This window comes from Dendropsophus ebraccatus, chromosome 3 (genome assembly GCF_027789765.1).
Source record: "Dendropsophus ebraccatus isolate aDenEbr1 chromosome 3, aDenEbr1.pat, whole genome shotgun sequence".
Lineage (NCBI taxonomy): Eukaryota > Metazoa > Chordata > Amphibia > Anura > Hylidae > Dendropsophus > Dendropsophus ebraccatus.
In genome coordinates, this window is record NC_091456.1 from 130,099,117 (window position 1) to 130,125,349 (window position 26,233).

Consider the following 26,233-nt stretch of genomic DNA (forward strand, 5'->3'; position numbering starts at 1 on the left):
GTAAGGAATTTCCAAGACTGCAGTTTCTAGTCTAATATGTTTCCTCATATATCTGTCATCATGATCCAGGCATAGTTTACAGAAGCCTGTATTCTACCTGATACAGGCTGACGTAAAAAGAATGACAAGGAAGCAAAATGGAGATACCTATGTAATTACGAAAGATGCAGGGTTCCGAATACAAATGCTGTTCTTAGGATTCCATAACCTCCACTTCCATGTTGGTCTTGATGCAACAGAGCACTTCCTCAAAGCTTTCAGTGTCAGTAACATATATGAAAGGGGTAGCTGTGTGGCTCGGTTTATTAGTTATGCCTGCCTCTTTCTCCATCACTACTGATCCAAGAGTCAGAGAAAAGGGCTAGCTTAAGGTGCCCATTGGGTTGTGGGCCCACAGCAACCTCTTTATATCTCCCCCCACACACAAACCTTCAGCACTGCCAAGAGAACATGTTTTGACAATGGAAAGCATAAGTGGAAGCCAGACAGTTCTGGTGGTGGCTTGTCACTCTGAGAACAAAATAGACAGTTGAAATCCAACATGCCCAATACTTCTCTTCCATGACATCATCTTTTTTGGGGGGAAGGGGGGAGTCAGGAGGCCGCCATACACATAAAAGGTTGGTGGTTTTGGCAGACTTTAATTAAGGTGTATAAAAACCTTTGACTATTGAAATCAACACAGACAACAAGCATGTTATCAACACTAAGAGATGGGGAGGTAGCACACTGAGAACAACACAAGTGCAAGCTATCAATATCACTGCTCATATTAAAGGAGAAGTCCTGAAAATTTTTATTAAAGTACTGTATTGCCCCCCCCCCCTAAAAAAAAAAAAAGTTAAACAAATCACCAATATACACTTATTACAGGAAATGCACATAAAGTGCTTTTTTTTCCTGCATTTACTACTGCATCAAGGCTTCACTTCCTGGATATGCGGGCTCTGGCTGCTGGAGAGGATGATGGGGATGGGGCAGAGGGATGCTCAGTGTTACTCCAGTGCCCTGTGTCCCTCAGTGTCCCCCTGCCATCATCCTCTTCAGCAGCCACAGCCCGCACAGCTCTGGGAGTTGGGTCGTGACATCACCATTTTATCCAGGAAGTAAAGCCTTGATGCAGTAGTAAGTGCAGGAAAAAAAAGCATTTTATAAGCATTTCCCATAATAAGTGTATACTGGGGATTTGTGTAACTTTTGGGAGGCAATACAATACTTAAATAAAAATTTCTCCTTTAAGAACACATTCCTTTCTGCTAGATTTAAATCATATGTATACACCACATAGATATTATTTTTTTTCTGAGCGATCCCCTCCGCTTCAGTTCAGGAAATTTCAATTTAGATTCTGTAAGGGTGAAGCTCTTAACTTCCCTTGATATGTTACTGTATCTTTATATCTATCTTTAAAAAAAAAAAAGTGTATATCCCTTTCATTTACAGTAATGTCTGTGGTAGGCTCAAAACTTTCTTGGAAAAGTAGTTTAAGTTGCAGACTACATCCAAAGTCTTATGTCTGTACAGCGGATAAACTCTTGGCGTATCTACTGTTAATCTCCTCAACTAACCTTCTTAAGAGCTGTAGGTTCTTAAGAACATGACCAGTCCTCTACTGTTGAGCATTATCTGCCTGCAGAATAGATTTAGTGTTACTGAAAAGTGCGCTTCCGACTGGCTTAACCTGGATTTGTATGCAGATGACTTCTCTGCATCATTTAAGTCTGTGCGAAAGCCAAAGACATCTTACGATATTTACCAACTCATTCTCCTGTAACTACTAAACTATAATTGGGATATTAAGAAACACAAATTTAATTACATGTATTAAAATTACTGGGAAAGGAAAAATAACAGAACATACCACATGTTTATGAAATTCTGGAAGCAAAATTAAAAATGCACAAAATTCTGGCTTGTTTTCAACAAAGTATTGAAGTTCTCTTATAAATGTTGGCTTCAAAATGAGACTTCACGTGTTAAAGCAAAGGTTGTTCCAAGTAGAAGGCGATGTTTAGATGTGTAACTTTCCTGTTCATAAGGGAATGAGAAATGATACCATGAATTAGATGACCTCTATGTTTTTAGTCCCTGGTTATTTTGGAAATTAAATAAATTGCTCTCTTTTATTTAAAAAAATATATAAGATTTAGCGTATTAGATCAGTTAATGATGGTACTTATCGGAGAATGTGTTGGCAAATAGCCTCATGAATTAGATGTTAATTGGTAAAGTAATGGAGTAATTTATGTTGATTATGACTTATAAGCGGCAGTAGTGTCATTACAATGAAAAAAAATGGTAGCTTAGTGCTGAAAAGGCTGGGGAAATATAATAAAAAAAAGTAAAATATTCCATCTTCAAATAAACCACAGCAACCCTGACATTCATAGACTACTCAACATAGACTACCTGACATTCAAACTACTCAAAAGTCATTTGAACTAGCATTTTTTGGGGGATAAGAAATTGTAAATGTGGTAATACCTTAGTATGTAATATAAAATCTGAATATTTTTTCCATAATGTTCAAATAAAATTTTTTATATATATATATACTGTATAAACATTCATTATTGCACTGTAATCTGTAATGTAATACAATATTCCCCACAATTATAAGCATACAAAAAATGAACATGAACCTTAGCCTAAAAAGTTCAAAATATATAGAAAAAAACATACTTATCCCTATAAATTATTTAGAATAATATATTTTTTATCAAACGTCTGTAAGAGGCATTTACAACTCTTACAATGGAATATTTCAGCATATGTAATTTATCAAATTATTAGTTTTAAGTTTCTGGTCGTAAATCTTAGATGATTGTTGTGGGTTACTGGGGGTTTTCAAGAAAACTGACCCATGAAACCTTTAAGCTCCTTAAATTTTTGCAAAATCCTGTGTGAATTACTACTTTAGAGCTGTAACCTTTTGATGTATTGTTGAGTAAGGCTCTTGAATTTCCAATGTGTCACCTTTCAATTGTTAGCGCTGCAAAGGACATAACGAAAAATGGTTTGTACGGTATTATGGAAGGGCACATTGTGTGACCTTTCTGCTCTGTACAAGAACATTGAAAAATATATATTTTTTTTACTTTGTCTTTACAAGGAGCTTTACCAATATTTTTTTTTTTATTACAGATACAAAACAGTATCCGGTATTTGTGGGGCACAAACCAGGAAGAAACAACACACAAAGGCACAAAATGGACATCCAACAGATCATGATAATGAATCGGACGCTATACATAGCCGCCAGGTTAGTAAGCCTTCTATCATAAATCTTGGTTTACCTGAGCAAATTTTAATTATATGCTAAAGGTAGCATCTTTTTATTTAGTCAATGCAATAGAATTGGTGCTTCTCTAGTCAATGAACACCAAAGTCCAAATAGAGCACAACTAATATCTGGCTTAAGGTATCCTTTGAGCAATACTGCTTTAAAATAAAACGTGTAGCTTGTTGAATATAAATCTTGATTCAATGGCCTTGCTGTTTTGCTGCCCAAAATTTTAATGATTAAAGCGAGAAGAAGAAAAGAAAAAATTTCCTGCTACTAGTTTTCATTCACTCACTAGAGATGATTCCTAATGATTTGTTATTGCTGAAAGAAAAAAAATCTCATCTGTCCCTTACAGAACGACCATTGTTTGTCTAACACTGTTCAGGAATGTGTAGATGAGATCCGATAGACTTCATGCAGCTTCTGGTACCTCATTATGCCACTGCGGACTTAGGAGACACAGAGGTCTCTCTTGATTGGCTATTGCAGGCTCCTGCTTGACACAATTTCTTATATTTTCCATTACAAGGTGTAAGTGAGCAATGTGCACAGATCATCCCCATCACTGTGGCATCTATGCTGAAGTATTGAGCTTCTTTTAATTACTACGGGCCTTAGACCTTTGACTGGCATGATATTTTTCTCATTATCGCAGTGTACGGTTTCATCTTGCTGCTCTTACCACTTCTATTGCACAATACAGAACCAGTTGAAAGAACCTGGGTAATTACCATAGCAGACAATAGAGGCGATAAGATTTGCTCGTCTTGTGTTAGCAGACTGGAATAAATGCAGAGATATGGGTTTGTTCTAATTACCGGCCTTTGAATGTAATTTATAGATGATTATTTACCAGCTGAAATGTTCACGTCAATCATGCATATGCATTCATTGACTTTTTTATGAACAAAAAGTACAATCTGCACTCTACCGAGAGATAAAATAATAATGCGAAAATCCATGTTAGCTTCAAGCCTTCAACATTGCTTGGAGCATGAAAAAAAATGTTAATACAATTCCACTGTATCTCTCTAGGTGTTCAGTAATTTACTCTAAGACGATTTTAATACTGTGTTCCTGATTGGCATACCGAGGGACTGCCATCATGTCAGAGCAACTGAGTGAAACAAATATATGTAAGAAGGCACCTGCTAGTGCCAGCATCACTATAACTTGCTGTTTTAGATGATGACTCTTCTTCCCTCATTGGGAGACTTCCTGCTTAGTATAGCTAAGTATACCATGGCCCCAAGCACTGAAAAGTTTATTAAACTAAATAAAACTGAGCCCAATGGAAGATTCTGACCTAATACTGGCCTCTACCTCACAAGAGCATGCTATGCATACCCCCATCTGTAAATTAGTGCAGGGGTAGCTTTAGCTTTGGCTGTCCAGGTATGATGGATGTTGTAGTTTTGCAACAGCTGAAGAGCCAAGGTTCCCTATCCCTGGATTAGTGGGTTGTTGGCCCACTGTACGTTTTTTTGTCATCCATATCCTTTCAAAAACTGTTGGCCAAAATATTCATGTGTTCTCAGTAGGGATAGAAGGGGTAAACTATTGTCAGACCCTTTTGGCAGTGGATTATCTGTCAACATAGGGGGCAGATGAAATTCAACATGTCTGAACCTTCTCTTCCCTGACATGGTCAATCAGGGTGGAGTTCCATACATTTTAGACTGTTGGATGGTTCTGACAACTTTTTACTAAATTGTATGGGGACCATAAAGTGTTAACCTACTAGTCTGGACCATGACATGCCCAGTTAAGACAGATGTAAGACTATATGTCATACAGGATTACTGTCCTGGATTAGTAGGAGAAATTGGTTCATAGATAGATGGATGGATAGATAGATAGATAGAGTTTGCATATCTATTACTTGACTGTGCATGCAAATGCCCAAATAGTAGTGTGTTATACCCTGAATGGGTTAAATCAGAAATATATGTGCACTAACACACTGAACACCCACCTAGCCTGAAGCCTTGAAAGGTTTCCCACTGTGTACAGGAGCACATGTCAAAAGATTCACACCCTTCAGGAATCTACAGGGTTGTTCATTCAACAGCTGTTGCAGCACAACTCCTGTAGACATACATTATATGGGTGGTCATGGGTCACAAAGAGCCAGTAACACTACAGAATAGTCTTCCTGAACGAGCCTAAGTCATGGTAACAAAATCTGCCACTGCTGACCTGATGTAAGAGAAGGAGAATTTTTGTTTCTGTTTGTGCTAAAGCAGCGGAAATAAGAGCTGGTTTATTACATACAATTTATGGAACTTAGTGTTTGGGCATAACAAAGTCTTTTTGTCCAGAACGGAAAAGAGTCTAGTTAGTAAACCAGTTGGGTTGCACAGGGAATGGAAGCTTCTCACTGTGTTAGCAAACAGAGGTGGGAAGTGCAATTATACTGTTATTAGGTTTCATTGAGACGGGACTGCTTATGTCATGGACTGGACTTTGCAATATGTGAGAGAGCAAACCAAGCAGAGAGGTTTTCAGGTCCTCTCAATGCAGCCATATTAATGAGGATTCCTTGGCAATTTTTAGGTATCCAAGTGAATAGTCCTATATTGCTGTTTTGTGACTGCTTTCTAATGTGGTTCAGTGAAGCATAATGTAAGAACAAAAATGAAAACTGTAAATTAACACTGGAAAGGCACATCCCAGACGACATGGGGGGTGTCCGCTAATGCTCACTTTGTAGTGTTTAGCTAAAAAACCATCAGCCTGATTATTGTGTCTGTTGTGGTGCAGCATTGCTCTGCAGAAGAACAGAATGGGCACAGCAAATTAAGCTGAAAGCTAATGTTATTCCTTTAATGACCCAGACTGCGGTTTAGCCATTAAAGTGAACTGCATGATAAAGTGCAGCGTCCAGCTCCTAGGAAGCAAACAGAAGTTCTTTTCTTTAGAAAATCCAGAACACTCCATATTGCAACATTTGGCAGACAACAGAACCTAATTACAAAAGAATTTAGCCACAAGCGTTAAGTAGTTGTTGGAAATCCTCAACTCATTTCTAGTTATTTTGGCACGTGGTTTAAAACGTAAATGGTTTAATAGTCTGCTCCCAGATGCTTCCTATTAACCTGTTTAATGCCAGCTCTGTAATTCCTTCCGTAGCCGTATGGAAAAAGTTACTATAGAAACAATCTCCAACTAAGGAGTGTCATACAGTTGTCTCCTTTATTTGGAATAAATTACAGTAGCTTCCTTAACATTGCCGGCACATATGAACATCGCCACCTCTTCTTATTGATCTCAATGGGGTCATCTTGCTGTCTTAATAAATCAACATTATTAAGTAAAAGTTGAAAAAAGTGTTACTAGTCATTACTACTTCAGGAAAAGATCAAACGCTTGAATTGCTAATGACCATTCCAGATATGGGTGGACATGAGGGGCCAAATGTTATGAGATCTAGGACTAAATCACCATGCTCAGAGTAATAGAAAATATTATGCATATTCTGTTAATTTGTCGAACTTGGAAGAAAATATTTTAATATGCTCTTTAAAGTTGTCATATTCCATGTATTAATTTATCCTTTGGTATATTCATATAGTAAGTACCTTTTTAGACTTGTAGGTTTGCTAGTCCTAACATTTATCCTTTTATACTTTATTATGCCTCATAAATGGTATTTTACATAGAGATTTATATAGATGATGTAAAGCTGGCCATACACATAGGACTGGCCACAGCATATTAATCAAATTTCTACAAGATTGTCTGTATAAGCAGTTGTGCCAAGTACATGCCAGCCTAACCTGACAAATCCTTGTCTTGGACATAGTGGCAAATGATTGGTCTGAATTTAGCTGATCACGCCAAACACCTTTTTCCAGAAGAGGGCAAGTGAAAAAACTCTTTCAGCAGATATAAGCCTGCCCCCGTCTATTGCAAATGTTTGCCCATAATTTACAACTGATGGTTGGCCGAAATGGTCAAAATTGGCTTCAACCATTATCTTATGTATGTCCAGCTTTGGTCTTTAGAGTGGTTTAGTCAGGAGAACATGAATGATACTCGTCAAAATGGTTGATCTTTAGATCATATATTATATAAGAATATTTATAATATGAAATCCAACTGCCCAATTGTTGTCTCCCCTAACTTCATTTGACAGGAAAGAGTCATACATATTACATATTGGATGAGTGGTTCTACCACTCTGATCGAGGTTTAGGTAAAGGTAAGTGCATTCACACCTTGGGGGAGATTTATCAAAGGGTGTAAAATTTAGACTGGTGCAAGCTACCCACAGCAACCAATCACAGCTCAGCTTTAGGCAGTGCTGAAAGGAAAGCTGAGCTGTGATTGGTTGCTGTGGGCAGTTTGCACCAGTCTAAATTTTACACCCTTTCATAAATCTCCTCCCTTGTGTTTCCACTTATGGGATAACAATCGTAACAGTCAACCATGCTGTGGACCGGTCATTCTCTTGGAGCTAACATATAAAGTATAACTGATAACTGTAATATTACAAATGTTTTTATATGTGTGTGTGTATATATAATTTTTTTTTTTTTTTCAGGGACCACATCTACACAATAGACCTGGACACATCACACGCAGAAGAAATTTATTTCAGTAAAGTAAGTAATCATCTGTTTCAATGCTATGTCATAAAGTGAGATACCTAAGAAAGTTATGACGTTGTATCTAAAGGTTGTTCATGGCCAGATTATGGCTCTGTGCATGCAGTGAGTTGTACAAAGTTGTAATGTGGCACCAGTAGAAGTCTTTGGTGTTACACTCTACCTCAAAATACCCCATATGGATCTATACGGAGGGTTTAGAGGTATTGATTGCAACAGAAAAATAAAGGTGACAATATTCACATAGAAATGGAAAACAATATAAAGTATTTTTAAATGTTACCAAAAATAAGGCTACATTTTGACCCATGGAGGGGGTCATGAGCTGCATGGGTGAAATGGTCGAACATGGAGTAATACAGTTTTTTTTTTTTTTTTTTTTTTTTACTACACCCATGTTAATGCAGTCATCTTTCTGGAAAGATGTTTTATGAACCAGAGCATTCCTGGGATGCATTATACTGTTGGCAGTAAAGGCCAGCCATACTTGAGTGGGAGTGCTATGCTTATAGAAAAATAAACAAAGGCATATCCTGATGAGTATTGTATTACTGAGGAACCATATGACAGCACATGTGCTCCGATTCAGAGATCAGAAGGATCAGCTCAAGCTCGTCTACTAGGGTGTCTTCACAATATAAAAATAACATTAAGTGCATAAATCTGTAAAACAATTACATCACATGTCTTTACAACGCATGGGTATACCCGGCCGTTAAGGGTAAACAGAGAGGGCTCCCGGCGTGAGCCCTCTCTGCAGCGCACGGTCCCCGGTTGCTATGTGCAGCCAGGAACCGCGTGTATTAGCCGGCGCAGCCGATCGCCGCGGCCGGCTAATTAACCATTCAAATGCCGCTGTCAAAGCTGACCGCTGCATTTGAACAGTGAATGTGGCCCCTCTCCCTGGTGTCTAGTGGGGGATCTCCCCCCCCGTGATGCGATCGCGGCGGGGAGATCCGTTGTACTGAGCCGGCCGGGGCTCAGCGTCGCTCCGACGCTGTTCCCATTCAGCAATCTATTTAGATGGTCTGCAGCAAACCATTATAATAGAGCCATGATCTGATGGATCATTGCTCTATTATATAAACAGGACTGATCTCAATGGGAGATCAGTTCTGTGTATATAGAAGTCCCCCAGGGGGCTTCATATTACTGTAAGTGAAAGTAAAAAAAAAAGTGTTTTTATTAATAAAAAATCCCCTCCCCTAATAAAAGTCTGAATCACCCCCCTTTTCCCATTTTACAAATAAAAATAAATAAATAAACAAACATGTTTGGTATCGCCGCGTGCGTAATCGCCCGAACTATTAATTAATCACATTACTGATCCCGCACGGTAAATGGCGTAAGCGCAAAAAAAATCCCAAAGTGCAAAATTGCGCATTTTCGGTCGCATCAAATCCAGAAAAATTGTAATAAAAAGTGATCAAAAAGTCGCATATGCGCACTCAAGGTACCGATAGAAAGTAAACATCATGGCGCAAAAAATGACACCTCACACAGCCCCATAGGCCAAAGGATAAAAGCGCTATAAGCCTGGGAATGGAGCGATTTTAAGGAACATATATTTGTTAACAATGGTTTTAATTTTTTACAGGCCATCAGATACAATATAAGTTATACATGTTATATATCGTTTTAATCGTAACGACTTTAGGAACATATATAACAAGTAAGTTTTTCCATAGGACACACGGCGTAAAAATGAAGCCCCCCCCCAAAGAAAAATAATTGCGTTTTTTTTTTCAATTTCACTGCGTATATAATTTTTTTCTGGTTTCGCAGCATATTTTATGGAAAAATTCAGCCTTTCATTGCGAAGTACAATTAGTGACGCAAAAAAAAGGGCTCATGTGGGTCTGTAGGTGTAAAAATGCAAGTGCTATGGCATTTTAAGCACAAGGAGGAAAAAACGAAAACGCAAAAACGAAAGTTAGCCCGGTCCTTAAAGGGTTAATACTTACACATAAGCCGGTCTTAGGTGAAAACACATTTCCTTCTAGTTTTATATCCTGCAATTCATGACGTTAAAGAAATTAAAGAAAGGTTTGGTCGACCTTACATATAGTTTCTACTAAACACATGTATAGTCTCTAGTTAAAATAATAATAATAATAATAATAACTTTAGTATTTTACTCCCCATAGGATGCCTTTTGATTCTCTATGTGCCCATCAAACTCTGGGATGACAAAGCACCTTTGAAAATAGTAAAAACACATTTTTTTTTAATACATGCATTTGTGAAGAAGGGTTTTATCCTGTGCTGTATGTTCTCTTTATGGAAATATCTCAGAATCCCTGCAGGATTATCCATCAAATGGCTTTCATCCAGCTGAGTTGTGCGGTTGCATTATGCTTTAACATTTGCTTAAAACACAAACAGCCATTTTAGCAGTGTTTTCGTCTCGCTGTTAATAAGTGATTGCCTCAGCGCAGTGCTTTTAGTCACTCATTCGCCTTCAACTGTAGTTATTTACTGAGGTGTACTATATAGGCAGAGATACATACTGTATTTGTAGGAACGATTCAGTGAAGAGACAGATATTTGAGAAAATAAAGTTCCACTTCTACTGGTTCACATGTAACAGCTTAAAACCCCAACACAGGCAAAAAGCCACACCATGGCAGCTTAGGATCAACCCAGTTTTATTATGATTTTTCCATCAATTGGCAGCTATTTATTTCGCCCATATTAACTTGTCCATTTATTATCATACCTTGTTGTTATAGAAGTAAAAATTTATAAAAGGGTGTCCCTCTCCCATTGGGCAGCTGTTATATGTGGGGCCCTGACAGCAAGCGTTTAATTCTTCTTCACTGCCTCTACAGGGGAAGTGAAGAGTGAAGAATTACACGATGACCAGTTATAGGTTGTGTGTAAAAGGCACAAAAGCATTATGTCCCTCAAAGACAGAGAAGCTCCTCTTCATTCTGGCTTAAAGTATATACCACTGGAGAATAGCACTGTCAGTGGGGAACAACTGCTGCTTAACCATTTATGACATAGCACACACCAAGCCATAAAAATTATTTTTGTAAAACTTATATCCATAACCACATCCACTTAATGCCATGGATAAACTCTGTCTAAAATGTTGCATACATTTTTAAAAAAATCTATGTTTTAGTCAAACACAAGGAAAGCATGGGATCCAGAAAGCAAACAAACCACACACTATCTAAACCTGGTTTAGGAAACCATATAGTAGAGTACATTTTACTCCATTGGTTGGTTATTTGCATAGAACGGGATGGATGATATTTCCGTTCTTTGCATAAGGCTTTTATTTTCAGGTCTGACGCAATGTGATTCCACCTGTTATGGTCTGTCATGCTACAAAAGCTTTTAAATGGGACGTTTGGCTTGGAACTGCAAAACCAGAGCAAGACAGGCTGGATGCTGCCAGTCAGGAGCCATGTGCAAGAATCTCTACTGTATTTAGACATCAGAAAATATCTTCCTAATACAGCTATGTGTTTTGTAGTTGGGCTATTCCTTTTCTCAAACTGTTACATTTAACCCGGACTTTTTTTTTTCTGTTTTTGCTTTACCACTCTATGGGTACAACTCTCACCCTCCATTGAGCATGGGAGTGTGCCAGCCATAAAGTACATCTAAAGCATTACTGTCATTTGCAATAACTTTTAACATGTCTGATTGCACCAGGTCTCACTCCTAAGACCTGCTCCTCCTGTGATCCCAAGATACAGCATGCACAGTGTTCTTCTCTGCCTGGCTGTCACTCAAATCTGACTCGTTCCCTTCTTCTGAGTCTAGGAAGCAAATAAATCTGATCTTCTGCTGGTGGGGAGTGGAACGCACTGCCCTGCTCTTCCCCAGCTGTATTGTCACAAACTCGCCGGACGTAGGTGGGGAACAGAACAAGACAGTGAGCCCTAACCACTAGAACCCACCTTCTGATCCTACCTACTTGCCTCAACGGCCCTAAACGGCCGTGGACAACCACGGTGTCCGTCCCTGTCCTACACCAAGTGATACACAAAACAAGACAGACGAAACAAACACAATAATGCAAAGTCTACGGTCCGGGTCAGCAACGGCGGTCAGCGAGGTACAAAAACGTAAGGCAGAAGAAGAGTCAGAGACAGACAAGGAGGTCAGGGCAGGCAGCAGACAAAGCAGGTTGGAAGATCAAGCAATAGGTCAGGCAACAGAAGTAACAGAACCAGGAGAGCTGAAGCGCTTAGCTGAGTAACACTCAATAGCCAGCAGGGAAATGAAGAGCCTGCTGCTTTTTTATCTGGAATCAGGGACTGGGTCCAGCACTTGATTGGATCAGCCCTGAACCCAGCACCCAGCTCAGCTGGACAGGTCTATAAGGAGTAACCCCTGCACTGCCAGAGTGCAACAGGCAATGCGGGTGTGGCTGGGAAACTAAGACAGCATTCAGACAGGACTGCAAACAAAAAACAACCAGAGGCTCAGCGCTTCCTCGGTCGCCCAGTACGGACCGAGGAGCGCAAAGTCACATTCCTGACAGTACCCCTCCTCTTATGAGGGGCCTCAGGACCCTTATTTAAAGGACCCGGTTTAGAGGGGTTATGGTCATGAAACTTCCGGATGAGACGTGGGGCATGTATATCCTTACTGGCAACCCACGTATTTTCTTCAGGACCATATCCCTTCCACTGGACAAGATATTGGATGGAATTTTGAATTTGACGAGAGTCCAATATCCTGTGCACTTCAAACTCCAGCTCCCCCTGGATGACCAGAGGAGCAGGGAGGACTGAAGGAAGCACAGGATTAACATATTTTTTGAGAAGAGACTTATGAAATACATTGTGAATTCTCATAGACCCAGGTAATCGTAATCTGAATGAAACAGGATTAATGATCTCTGTGATAACGTACGGACCAATGTACTTCGGTGCTAGTTTACCAGAGGGAACCTTCAATTTCAAGTTTTTAGTTGAGAGCCATACCTTTTCTCCTATACCGTAATCTGGACCTGATATGCGTCTTTTGTTCGCCTGTTTCTTAGCTGTCTCTTGGGCTTTGACCAAGTTCTGAAGAGCTTGGGCCCAAACTGTGCACAGTTTAGAATAAATACCTTCGGCCGAAGGGTTTACGGACTCTGACGCATGTACAGAAGAATATCTGGGATTAAAGCCATAATTACAATAAAATGGCGACATCTTGAGTGACTGATTTTCACGATTATTTAGAGCAAATTCCGCTAAGGATAGAAACTCTCTCCATTTATCTTGGCTCCCTGCAACAAAACACCTCAAAAATTGTTCCAGAGATTGGTTCACCCTTTCTGTCTGGCCATTAGATTGTGGGTGAAAAGCCGACGAAAAGGATAATGAGATGCCCAGCCGACCACAAAATTCTCTCCAACATCTGGAGACAAATTGTACCCCCCTGTCAGAAACTACATTTTCTGGAACACCATGCAAACGTAAGATATGGTTTATGAACAATGTAGCCAAGGTACGAGCATTAGGGAGCTTACGCAGGGGAATAAGGTGACACATCTTAGAAAATCTGTCAACAACCACCCAAATGACTGTTTTTCCCTTAGAGGGTGGCAAATCGGTAATAAAATCCATAGAAATATGAGTCCAAGGTCTGGTAGGCACCGGAAGGGGATGGAGGAGACCTTCAGGTAGTCTACGCAGAACCTTGGATCTGGCGCAAGTTTCACAGGCGTCGACAAATGATTTGACATCTCTTGCCCATGAAGGCCACCAATAATGCCGTGAGAGTAAGTACTTAGTACCTGCAATTCCCGGGTGACCAGCCAACACAGAATTATGAATCTCCTCCAAAACCTTAAGGCGAAGGTTTGGAGGAACAAACAGTTTAGACTCAGGAGTGTTCCGGGGAGCCAGAGACTGAGATTCCGCAATCCGAGCTGCCAGATCGGGTTGCAAAGTGGCCACCACCACCCCGGGTGACAGGATGGTCTCTGGTTGCTCCCTGGGAACCGTGTCGATGTCAAAGCTGCGCGATAAGGCGTCAGCTTTAACATTTTTAGACCCAGGTCGAAAAGAAATTTCAAAATTAAATCGTGTAAAGAACAAAGCCCATCTGGCCTGACGAGGAGTGAGACGTTTGGCTTTATCCAAATATATCAGATTCTTATGATCTGTTAACACCTTAATTCTATGTTTAGCCCCTTCCAGAAAATGTCTCCATTCATCAAAGGCTAATTTAATGGCCAGAAGTTCTCTGTTACCTATGTCATAGTTGCTTTCGGCTTTGGAGAACTTCCTAGAAAAGTAGGCTATGGGTCTGAGGTTGGTGAGGGTCTCTGAACCTTGTGAGAGAACTGCTCCTACCCCAACCTCAGATGCGTCAACTTCAATGACAAAGGGTTGTTCAAAGTCAGGCTGAGTTAACACAGGAGCTTCAGCAAAACACCTCTTAAGCTTGTCAAATGCCAGGATAGCCTCAGGACTCCAATTAACCAGGTCTGCCCCCTTTTTGGTTAGATCAGTTAATGGTTTAGCAATAACAGAAAAACCCTTGATGAACTTTCTATAGTAATTGGCGAATCCCAGGAACCTTTGTAGGGCCTTAAGGCTACTGGGTCGCTCCCAATTTTCAATGGCTGTCACTTTAAGGGGGTCCATACAAAATGAGTTGGAGGTGATCTTATACCCTAAGAATGAGACCTCCTGTATCCCAAACTGGCATTTTGACAGCTTGGCGCAGAGGTGATTTTGCCTTAGCAATTCTAATACAGTACGAACATGCTGAACATGAGAGCACCAATCAGGAGAAAATATCAAAATATCATCTAGATATACCACCAAAAAACGACCCAGATGTTCACGGAACACGTCATTAACAAAATGTTGGAAGACTGCCGGAGCATTACATAATCCAAAGGGCATAATGAGGTATTCGAAATGTCCCTCAGGAGTATTAAAGGCAGTCTTCCACTCGTCTCCCTCCTTTACTCTTATTAGGTTGTATGCTCCCCGCAAATCAATCTTAGAGAACCATTTGGCTCCCACAATTTGGTTAAACAAGTCTGGAATGAGAGGCAGAGGGTGTTGATTTTTCACAGTGATCTTATTCAATTCTCGATAATCAATACAGGGGCGTAGACCACCATCTTTTTTACCCACAAAAAAGAATCCCGCCCCCATGGGAGAAGAGGAGGGACGGATGTGACCTTTACGCAAGCTATCCTTGATATAATCTCGCATAGCCTCTCTTTCTGGACAGGACAAATTAAATATTCTACCCTTAGGGTACTTAGACCCTGGTATCAAGTCAATAGTGCAATCATAGGGACGATGGGGAGGTAATCCATCCACCGATCTCTCATTAAACACATCAGCATAATCAAGCAGAAACTCCGGAATCTCCCCATCATCAGAAGAACATTCAGCAAGCGACAAAGAAATACAATGAGGAGCACACTCTGGTCCCCATCGAACCAGTTCCCTGTTGGGCCAGTCAAACACGGGGTTATGCTGGTCCAACCAGGGTAACCCCAGAATAATATCAGCAGACAAATTTTCCATAAGCAAAAAGTCAAGCTTTTCAAAATGAACTGATCCCACCTTTACCTCAAGATGGGGGGTAATGTAGCGTATATTACCCTGAGCAAAAGGGGCAGAGTCCGCTCCAGTCACATTCAACGGACATTTAAGCTGAAGTGGACATGCCCCCAGACCAGACCAGAAAACAGTATTAATAAAGTTAGCAGAAGCCCCAGAGTCAACCTGGGCATATCCCGAGATAAATTTATCTCCCAAAGTCAAAGAAATAGGCAACAACAACTTCTTTTTCTTGTCGAAGGTTACCTGTGCACCTGAATGACCCCCTCGATAATCATTCAGGCGCTGAAGTTTTCCGGCGGTGAACCAGGTCTAGCGGTACATTGTCGTACTTGATGCCCCGCTTTGCCACAGTAGAGACACAGATGGTTCTGGAGGCGATATGCACGTCTGGCCTTGGCGTCAGTTGACCCGATCTGCATAGGTTCGTCTTGCGGAGGGGACACAGGAGAGGAAGAAGAAGGTTTAGGAGGTAAGGTCAAAGGACATAAACCAGAAGGGAATTTAGACGTTTCTCTCTCTTTGCGTCTGTCCCGCATACGCCTATCTACCCGTATGGCTAAGGTCATAGTTTCCTCCAGAGTCTCAGGATTAGGATAGGCTACTAACAAGTCCTTCAGTTGGTCAGACAAGCCCGCACGAAACTGGAAACGCAGAGCTGGGTCATTCCAAGTAGAGGGTACACACCACTGCCTAAAGTCAGCACAGTATTCTTCCACTGGTCTCTTACCCTGTCTGAGTGTCGTCAATTGGCGCTCTGCCTCTGCTGCTCGGTCTGGGTCATCATACAGAAGGCCCAAGGCTGAAAAAAATCTGTCAACGGTCATTAAATCAGGGGAGTCAGAAGGTAGTGAGAATGCCCATTCTTGGGGTGGGCCCTGCAGGAGGGACATAATAATGCCCACCCTCTGGGTCTCATCTCCGGAGGAGCGGGGACGTAGCCGAAAAAATAATCTGCACCCCTCCCGAAAGGTCCGGAAATTTTTCCTGTCCCCCTTAAATTTCTCAGGGAGCTGCACTGGGGGTTCAGGAGCCTGCGGGGGGGTCAGACACATCTGCCTGGGCAAGGACTCTTGTTCCTGCACACGCTCAGCAAGGGTCTGAACCAACGTATTCAGACCCTGCATCTGGGTCACCAGGGTGTTCATAGGGTCCATGATGCAGGTGACCCAAAAATCTTTTTTCTGGCTGGCTATTCTGTCACAAACTCGCCGGACGTAGGTGGGGAACAGAACAAGACAGTGAGCCCTAACCACTAGAACCCACCTTCTGATCCTACCTACTTGCCTCAACAGCCCTAAACGGCCGTGGACAACCACGGTGTCAGTCCCTGTCCTACACCAAGTGATACACAAAACAAGACAGACGAAACAAACACAATAATGCAAAGTCTACGGTCCGGGTCAGCAACGGCGGTCAGCGAGGTACAAAAACGTAAGGCAGAAGAAGAGTCAGAGACAGACAAGGAGGTCAGGGCAGGCAGCAGACAAAGCAGGTTGGAAGATCAAGCAATAGGTCAGGCAACAGAAGTAACAGAACCAGGAGAGCTGAAGCGCTTAGCTGAGTAACACTCAATAGCCAGCAGGGAAATGAAGAGCCTGCTGCTTTTTTATCTGGAATCAGGGACTGGGTCCAGCACTTGATTGGATCAGCCCTGAACCCAGCACCCAGCTCAGCTGGACAGGTCTATAAGGAGTAACCCCTGCACTGCCAGAGTGCAACAGGCAATGCGGGTGTGGCTGGGAAACTAAGACAGCATTCAGACAGGACTGCAAACAAAAAACAACCAGAGGCTCAGCGCTTCCTCGGTCGCCCAGTACGGACCGAGGAGCGCAAAGTCACATTCCTGACATGTATCTTGGGATTTCAGTGGGTTTCAGGAGTGAAACCTGCTGCAATCAGAAACTTTTGACATGTCTAATGACATATCAGAATTGCCTGCTAATGACAAAAACGCTTTAAGATTCGTACCCAGAGCAAAGTCATGTGCACAAGGCCTGTGTAGTTGCAATCGGTCTCCACAATTCGGTTTTACTTAGCAGTGTCCTCCTTGTACTATTGTATTCACTGTATTCCCCTATAACATTGCATTCACTGTAATCCCTAAGGTAATGTATTCACTGTATTCCCCTTTGAAGTTTTATCAGTATGTTACATATACATCACTCATCCCAGTCTAATGAAAAATCTATCACTCAAATGAATTCCACATGGAAATTGATACATTCAGACAAGACTATGAAACACTAATTTTTGTATTGGTCTGCCCTTCCACTTCCATCAGTATATTGATTATCCATTATATAGACAACTCTTTCAACAATATAGATTGTATTTGCTTCTCTCTTACAAGAATAGTATTTCAATTGTTAATATCATTTTCAGACAATATGGGTAGAAAGAACAAGAATAGACCTTTCTAGCCATTAGGCTACTGTGCCATATTCTTTCTGGTGTGCTGTTGTGCACATATAAAATGACCTACTCCTTATGTGTTGTCACTGGAGATACTGTACTGCATGTGTTGTTGCCAACTATGAAGCCTTTAAAACCTCCTGAATATGCATAGGTGCCGTACTCCTTGCTTTAGTGCCAGAGCTGACATCAAAGCGCTCGGAATCTGCTTTTGGAATGCTGAGCATCTCTTTTTTTTTTTTTTTCAACTTTATGCTTCTATCAATTTTATTATGCTGATGGCGTGAAACTCTATCCAGGGACTTCTATACGGCCTGCAAGAGTTGTCTGTATGCATCATTTGCATATTTTTATACCTTTGGTGAACTGCAGAACTTCAAAAATCCTTCCCCTTGATGTACATCAGTTCTTGGCCTTCTTTTAGTGCTGACGTGTGTCATTTTTGAATCTGCAATAGTATGAGTTAAGGCTGAGACACACATCTTAAGCAGTAAATGTGTCACAGCCTGGTAAAACAAGGAAGAAAAAAAACACAATGAGGCTTGTGTATATAAGAATAAAGAAGTCTCTTAGGATAGCCCTAGTGTCTATGCACCTGTCAGACGAAACACATTGGACATTTTCAACAAGGCATTCTATGCTACTTTACATAGATAACAATTAATCATAGGGGAGACAGATGTGACACATAGACTTCTATTCTGCCGCTTGTTTCCTCACTTCAACTCTGACATTAAAAATCAAAGACATGGCTGCCTTAGGGGCTCTAATTGATTCTTTTTCCTGATCTTTGCAGAAGCTGACATGGAAATCTAAGCAGCCGGATGTAGACACCTGCAGAATGAAGGGGAAGCATAAGGTAGGCATTTCTCTCTCTTACACCAAGGGGTTACCCAGGTCTATGTGGCTGCTCCCTGTAATGTGCCATGGATCACAACACACACTACTCTATTAATAATTGCTGTTTCAATTAAGTCTGTGATTTTCATTTGTGGAATAGTTGGTTGTTTACGGTAAAATGTCATGCTACAATTAATTTCTCACAAGAGTCTAGGAAAAGTTAGTCCCTGCTTGTTGAATGTGATGGCTATGTCATAGAGATGACGCATCCTTTAAAAAAAATTGCTTAAAGGGAACTTATCATGTTGATGATGCCGTCTTCTGCTAGTACGATATTATAAACAAGGACGAGCTGAGCAGAATGTCATATAGTTTTGCTAGAATTTTTTTTTACTAGAACTAATATTTTATCCCCATTCATTCTGGGTTAAGGAGTCCAGTGGGTGGTCTAATCAGTGATTGACTTTTTTTTTTTTTTTTAATGCACAAATATGCAAAAAAAGCTGTCAATTACAGAGCAGGGCTGCCCATTGGACTCCTAAACCTGGAAGGAACAGGGAACATTAAAATGAAAAAAATATTGGTTATAGACTTTTCTAGAAAAACTATATAACATTTTGCTTTTCTGCTTGATTACTCCTTCTCTTTAGCTTGGTAGATTGAACTGAATGTTAATGTGACAGTTTCCCTTTAACAACATATTTCTTAATTATGTGAATTAATTCTGCCCTTCACCTTTTATGAGAGGTAAAACAATCCCAAACGTTCCACTACCATAGGAGATCATACAACACCATTATTAACTATTAAACATTGCCTGGAGCTGATCCACTATCACTGATATGATGCCTCATTACATCAAACATTTTCAAATAGGAATATACGTGTATATATATATATATATATATATATATATATATATATATATATATATATATAAAATTTTCTTAGTAAATGGAACCCGCCAAAAGTCAGGGTTTGATGTATTGAGGCCTCCTTTCAGTGTTGTATGAACAGATTTATGCCTGACCTTGTATAGTTCTATGTACACTTAGTTGAGGGAGGTGGAAATGCACTAAGTGCCATGAAAAATCTAGAATCCTATCAGAGTAGATTTAGTGGACCCATAATGGAATGGTTAAATGTGCTAAAGTATCAGGTTTTATATTGTTGTTTAATGTCTAAATACTTTTTCTACAGGATGAATGTCATAATTTTATAAAGGTTTTACTAAAAAGGGATGAAGAAACACTGTTTGTATGTGGAACAAATGCTTTTAATCCTGCCTGTAGAAATTACAGGGTAAGTACTTATATATATATATTTTTTTCTTAATCTGGATGTTAAATATGGATACGTTACATAATGGATGTGAAGATAGCAATTTTGATGTTGATTATGTAATATGAACTGCAGTATGTGACCAAAGTTTAGATATAGATCACTGTGATCACACGGAAACAAGAATGATTGGCAGCGCATGGTTGCTGTTTCAGATAGGACAGCGTTACAGATCTTGAAACTGTGGGTAAGGGCCCTTTTATATGGCCCAATGTAGTCCCAACAAATGAGTGCCGATCAGTGAGATCGATATTTGTTTGCAAAGCCTTTACAAGGCTCAGTCAGTCATGCCTCTGGACTTCATCATTCCTATTTACACGAAAGGATAAGTGGACAACAATCAGCCAAAGAATAAAGCCCCTGTTACAGAGGGGACTGTGAGGAGCAAGCAAGCGATGTGAGTGCTCGTTTGTTCCTCAATCCCTGCACTCTGCCGTTGATACTACGCACGGCGGCAGCGAGTGGGTTAGTGCAGGGGAGGCTGCGGGGGGATGCCCGGGTGATCATCCAGGCAGCCCATAGAGAAGCGATGGCAGCAGATCATTGCTATCAGCCGTTTGTCTTTCAACATTTTGAAAGACAAACAACTGCAATGATCAGCCGACATGAACGATCGTTACCTTCTATTACACGGGGCGATTATCGGCCAAGTATGGAAGATAATTGTTCTGTGTAATAGGGCCTTAAGAGACCTCCTGTTCGGCGGCTGATCGCTGATCCTTTTACATGGCCGATTATCAGCAGTGAGCTTTCCTCCCTGCCAATAACCAGCCAGTGTAAAAGGATCTTAAATCATGCGCCAATGTTAAAAACATCAAACGTTTATTAAATTCATTTAAAAATTATAAACAGTTCCTGGGTCCAACAAGTTTCTAGTTTAGTACCTACTACGAGTAAAACATAAAGTATCTCTTAGATATACCTTATTAAAATACCAATACCTTGTTGCAAAAACAAAGAAGTGACACAATATTCCTAAGGAGACACAGGAGTTCATGGACATCAGATTTTCAAATTGCCTTCTCTCTATGACTTTATTGCATGTGTGGTTAAATTTCCAGTTTATTTAATGTATCGTTGTATTCTTTTCTGAAAAAAGTAATAATCCTATACAGAAATGACCTGTTTCTGTATGATATCTCTCAGCGAGTAAAGGGCTTATCAGCTACACTGTTCTCCTAGCTAAAGCGGCTGCCGGGGAAGGACACCTGTATGTGCCGGAATTTCCTATCTCTCCCCTTATCTGTCTTCTGCTACTGCAGGCCTTAAAAAAATAAACTGGTGCTTGGGGGGCTGTCTGTTTCGCTGATAATCATCCATAGCTGTGGGGGTCGGCAGCTCATTGTTTACTACCTCTGTGAGGATTTCTGTAGCTCCTTCAGTGCCATAAAGACATATCAAAATGATTTGCTATCACTGTTTGAATGAACATCCTAAAATGATTATCGGAGCTTTTATTGCTTTTAGCTATGAGGGTTTGCTGGTTTTAATTGCTTTATTAGAAGTAACAGAAATACAAGTTAATTAAAAGAAACCAAATCTCTTCCTTCATATCTGTAATGTGAATTGGTAGAGAAGCATTTAGGAGAGATGTATTATAGAACCGCTATGTCCATGTCAAATGTATGAGAAGAGGCACCCTGTGCACTTTAAGGACAGGGTTTTACAGTGATTCGAAATGCTACGATTACCCAATTTTCCTTCCTGTTATCACTAACGTTAACCTCTGATACATGAAATGCTAAATCACGCTCCTGCAATTTCATGGCCGCAACCCAACAGTGTTAGATTTTTATTTATTTTTTTGTGATTTTTGTGATGATAAAATTGTGGTCACATAAAACAGAATGTATACTTGTGATTTCAAGTGATGCCAGACCTTAGGGCAATGCTCATAGGTTAACACACAGTACCAATACCCTAATTATTTGCTATAAAATCATCATGATCACTGCTATCCTGGCATGTTCTGCATGCCCTTCCACATGCCTTCCTGAATCTTAGGCTTGCAAATGATCATACATATGAGACATACAGGGCTGGCAGCCCATAACTATACTACAGCAACAATTTGCAGTGATGACTCTTTCCTACATATGCTTCTTATGATTTTGTAACATGTCATCCAAAGTGACATCACATAACCATATTGAATGATTTTAGTCATGCAATTATGAATTGAGAGGGATGCCCAGCACATTATTATTAAGGTTGTGTCCGCACAATGTGTATTTTAATTTTGTAGATCATGCTACAAAATAAAAATATACAGTATCTTTGGGAAATGGATGGTAGAAAATCATTAGTGACAACATTTGGTCCAAGTAGACCTGCTGAAGTATAGGTTGGCATAGGTTTCTGCCAGTATACCAACATATACCACTAATGTAAATGTAGCCAAAACAGACTAAAGATATAATATCAAGTAGCTCTGTTACAAACACCACAAAAGAGTCTTCCTAGAAAATCTCTCCATCAATATTGTTTTTAGATTTTTTTCCCCTAGTATTTGATTTGTACGTTGGACATTGTCATTTGTAGTGGAGAGCAGAAATAAGCCCGGCCATCTGTTTCTACAATGAATAGAGGAGTTATTTTACAAACAGATACAGAGTGTGCTTCAGTCTTTTACAGTGCTTTGTTTATCTGCGCTGTTATGTTAGAAAATCATATTTTCTTCTACTCCTCCACTGTCCTCTGCTTGTAGCAGGGAGCAGAATGCAGCTGGCTTTCCAATCACCGTGCCAAGTAGTGACTACTCGAACTCCCCTTGTCACCGCTTCATTCTCCTTCGTTACAATTAATGCATATAACAAATCCCAAGAAGGCGCTCCTGTTCTGGTGGTTTTGATTTTTTTTTTTTCTCGGCAGCATAATTTCTAGCATACAAAGCCATCCATCTCATCCTCCCTTGCAGATGTTTCCTTACAATGATTTCTTGCCTCCGCTGATTTCTTCACCTGCTGCCCGTGTCATTCGGAACACAAGTGATATGTGCAAGGGGAACTAGCACAAGTTAACATGGACACCTGTGTTCTCCCTGTCTGGTCTGCTAGCTTTACAGATGGCACACCATCAACCTTTTGACTCAAGAACAGCAGACAGGGCCTCTTCTTGGGCTGTAAAGTGAAAATGCAGATGGGCATCAAATATCGTGGTGTTCCCATATTGTATGAGCTCTGGTTATTTTCTTCATACTGACACTTCCAAACTCCAGTCTAATTGTGCTGCCTAGAAAAGTAATTGCTTTCTGAAAGACTGGGCAGCGAAGATTCATGACAGGAAACAAATGATGACAGGTCATCAGCTGAATGATGAAAGTTTTGTACCATATGAGTAGAAAGTTAATTGCTGCCCGGTACAGCAAGCGAGGTTGCTTCTCAAGAACTGTAAGCGTTTTTTGGATTTATGTCAGTTAGACCAATCCAATGAATGTATCGGTGTGATAGATGACATTCAAATTTACAAAATAGCTGAGGATGATATATATTGTCCTGCAGCTCCAACCACTGGATTCTTCTCTCGCTCCAGGAACTGTTATTGTGTTGGTACCAAGAACTCCTCCATACTATAGTGTGCTATATTTTAAAAGTAAAGGAACCGGTTACTTTGAAATACTTTTATCTTGGTTTAGAATGTTTTCTTTACAATTTTAAAAAGAGTCTATAAAACTCATAAACCCCTATAATGAATGCACTTGGGCTTATTGGATTACCCCAATGACATCACCAGTCCAGCTCATTGACAAGCCACCTCCACAGTTTTAAACTCTTGCTGGTGGTAAGCCAAGTTTGTTTTTCAGAACAGAGGGGACTTTATTATGTCTTTGCATGTTGAGAACGTGCCAGTCGCCGCAGACCACATAATCAGACACAGTTCAGCAGAAATCCCATAAAGGGATAAAATATCAGCTGAAATTTAAGTCAGAGCTACGTCAGAGTCAGAGCTACAAGTGGAAAATATGCATGTTAGGTGATTTTATAATTGCCCAGGGTGGAGGTGACGTGCTAGTAACTGCGTCATTTTGTTTTTATAGGCAAAATCTTCATAATGTACCATAATCCTTATAGTCTTGTTCTTTCATGAAATATGAAGGTGGATTTTAAGGGGTTTTGCCACCATTAAATGTCACATATTTGTCATACAATTGTATAGACTATAAAAAAGAACAATGAGTGTCATTTATATGCTGTTGAAAAACCTACATAGAATAGTACCACCTGCTGTTCAAAGTGTATAGCAGTGTGCACATCCACCTACTGAGCTATGTGCTCAGTCACTCCCCCTGTAGACAGTTCTGTAGTAATCTTCTGATCAACGATTGCTTGCATTCTTGCACAGCCCCATAACTGGCCATGTAAAAGGGACACATTGAAGCATAAATGATAAAAAAGGACAATCTTTATTGATACGTTTATCTGTTTTAATACATCACACTTTGCAAACTGACGTCTTCTTGTCATCATTTATTCCATCAGATGGACACACTTGAGTTTTTAGATGAAGAAATAAGTGGTATGGCCAGATGTCCTTATGATGCCAAGCATGCCAACGTCGCCCTCTTTGCAGGTATGACTGTCAATTTATGACTTACTACTTTTATCTCAGATTGTTTTTACTCCTGTTCATAGTAAGTTAGTCTACACAGTGTGTGGTTTACATTACTATGAAGTTTGAAGAAACTATGGTTGCCAAAAGTACTTGAAGCCTTTGGGGGGCATGTGTCGCAGAAGATTATATCACAGCATGCAGCAAGCAAGGAGAGGTCGTGTAGAATTTTGATATAGTCATTAGCGACTGTTTACTTACATATTACCTCCCGTAACTCATTATTGCTTTTCAACATATGTTACATCTGCCAAGTTGTATATTAAAAGAGGAGAATGAAAGTAGGAAGGTAATCAACTGCCTTATTTTTAATGAATGCTAAACTCAATTTTCAGCTTTATGTTGTACTTTACATTTTTAGTGGAGCATATTGAAATTTTGTCCTGCCTTACTGACATACATCTGTGCCATTTGGGTAGAATTTCGATTAGACTTTGAAGTGCAATTTTGTGACTGTATAAAACCTTCATTGTTTAAATGAAATGTCAGGCCTGATTGGAAATATTACCTTAAAAGATCATAAAGGTCAATGCATAATTTCTATTCTGAATCTCAAGGTCAGTTATTATATTGGCTTTCCGACTGATACAGTTTGAGGAGGTTTTCTATAAAGCAATGAATGCTCTCCACTTTTAATGGGGAAAGCCGTTCAACCAATGGCAAGCATTATGAACCATATGGACTATTTGTCATTTAATTCTTTCTATAAAAGGTTAGTCCAAATAGAGATCTTTGTTTCCAAACAAATATGGACTTATTTCCTCCTCTATTTCTGACTTTGATGCCATTTTTCTTGAAAGTCTACTTTCGGCATATGACCTCACACTTACAACGCTGTTCATTTCAGTGCAGCGACTGAGACATAAAACAAATCTATTTTCTAAAGCCAGGATGGATGTGTCTGAATGAAATTTTATTGCTGGTAAAATAGAAAGAACTCATCACTGCATTGGACCCCAGGGCGGTCTATCACATTATATATTATATGCAGTGGATGTTTCAGTACTAACCCCAAGTGGCCTTGGAGAAACTTTATATTTTTTTTATGGTGATTTAGATGCCATTTTGTGCCACTTTCTATTAGCATGTGTATTGTATAATACTCGACCACCACTGAAATATGCCTCAGAGGTATCAATCAATTGTATGTTAGACACATATTCCTGGCTAGTGTAGAGGAGAGCCAAGTCATGAGCTGTTTCTCATTATTCTATTTCATATATAATGAAATGAAGACTAAAAAGAAAAATAATCCAGAGGGAATAATGAGAGTGTAAGGAAGGATAATTTCCCATGACTCTGCTAGTGTTACGTGGTCCAAAATGGCCAAGTAAACAAACATGAGAACTCCATTTAATACATCTGCAATATAACGTTGGATACTTCACAATAATCAGTGTATAAAGTCTAGTTTCGGAGTGTGTTGTAGCAGCTGTGAGGATAGATTTTAAATGTACTTTTCAAGATTTAGGGGAGGTTGTGGGATACTCTACTCTAACAAACTACTTGCCAAGGGCATCCTATTGGCATTCAGAATCATTCAAGATTCTGAATCTGTTTCTTGGCATACAATACATACAAGAGAGGTT

At 40.0% G+C, this 26,233-nt stretch overlaps 1 protein-coding gene across 5 annotated transcripts in view; it reads left to right on the top strand.

Moving 5' to 3' along the window:
* The window catches only part of SEMA6A (semaphorin 6A), a 169,470-nt gene that overhangs the window by 62,757 nt on the left and 80,480 nt on the right, over positions 1 to 26,233 (top strand). For all 5 annotated transcript variants that reach the window (XM_069962681.1, XM_069962682.1, XM_069962678.1 and 2 more), the window contains exons 3-7: positions 3,145 to 3,262; positions 7,833 to 7,893; positions 18,652 to 18,714; positions 19,896 to 19,997; positions 24,515 to 24,605. In XM_069962681.1, coding sequence (XP_069818782.1) covers positions 3,145 to 3,262; positions 7,833 to 7,893; positions 18,652 to 18,714; positions 19,896 to 19,997; positions 24,515 to 24,605 — 435 coding nt within the window. The remainder of the gene's footprint in view (positions 1 to 3,144; positions 3,263 to 7,832; positions 7,894 to 18,651; positions 18,715 to 19,895; positions 19,998 to 24,514; positions 24,606 to 26,233) is intronic.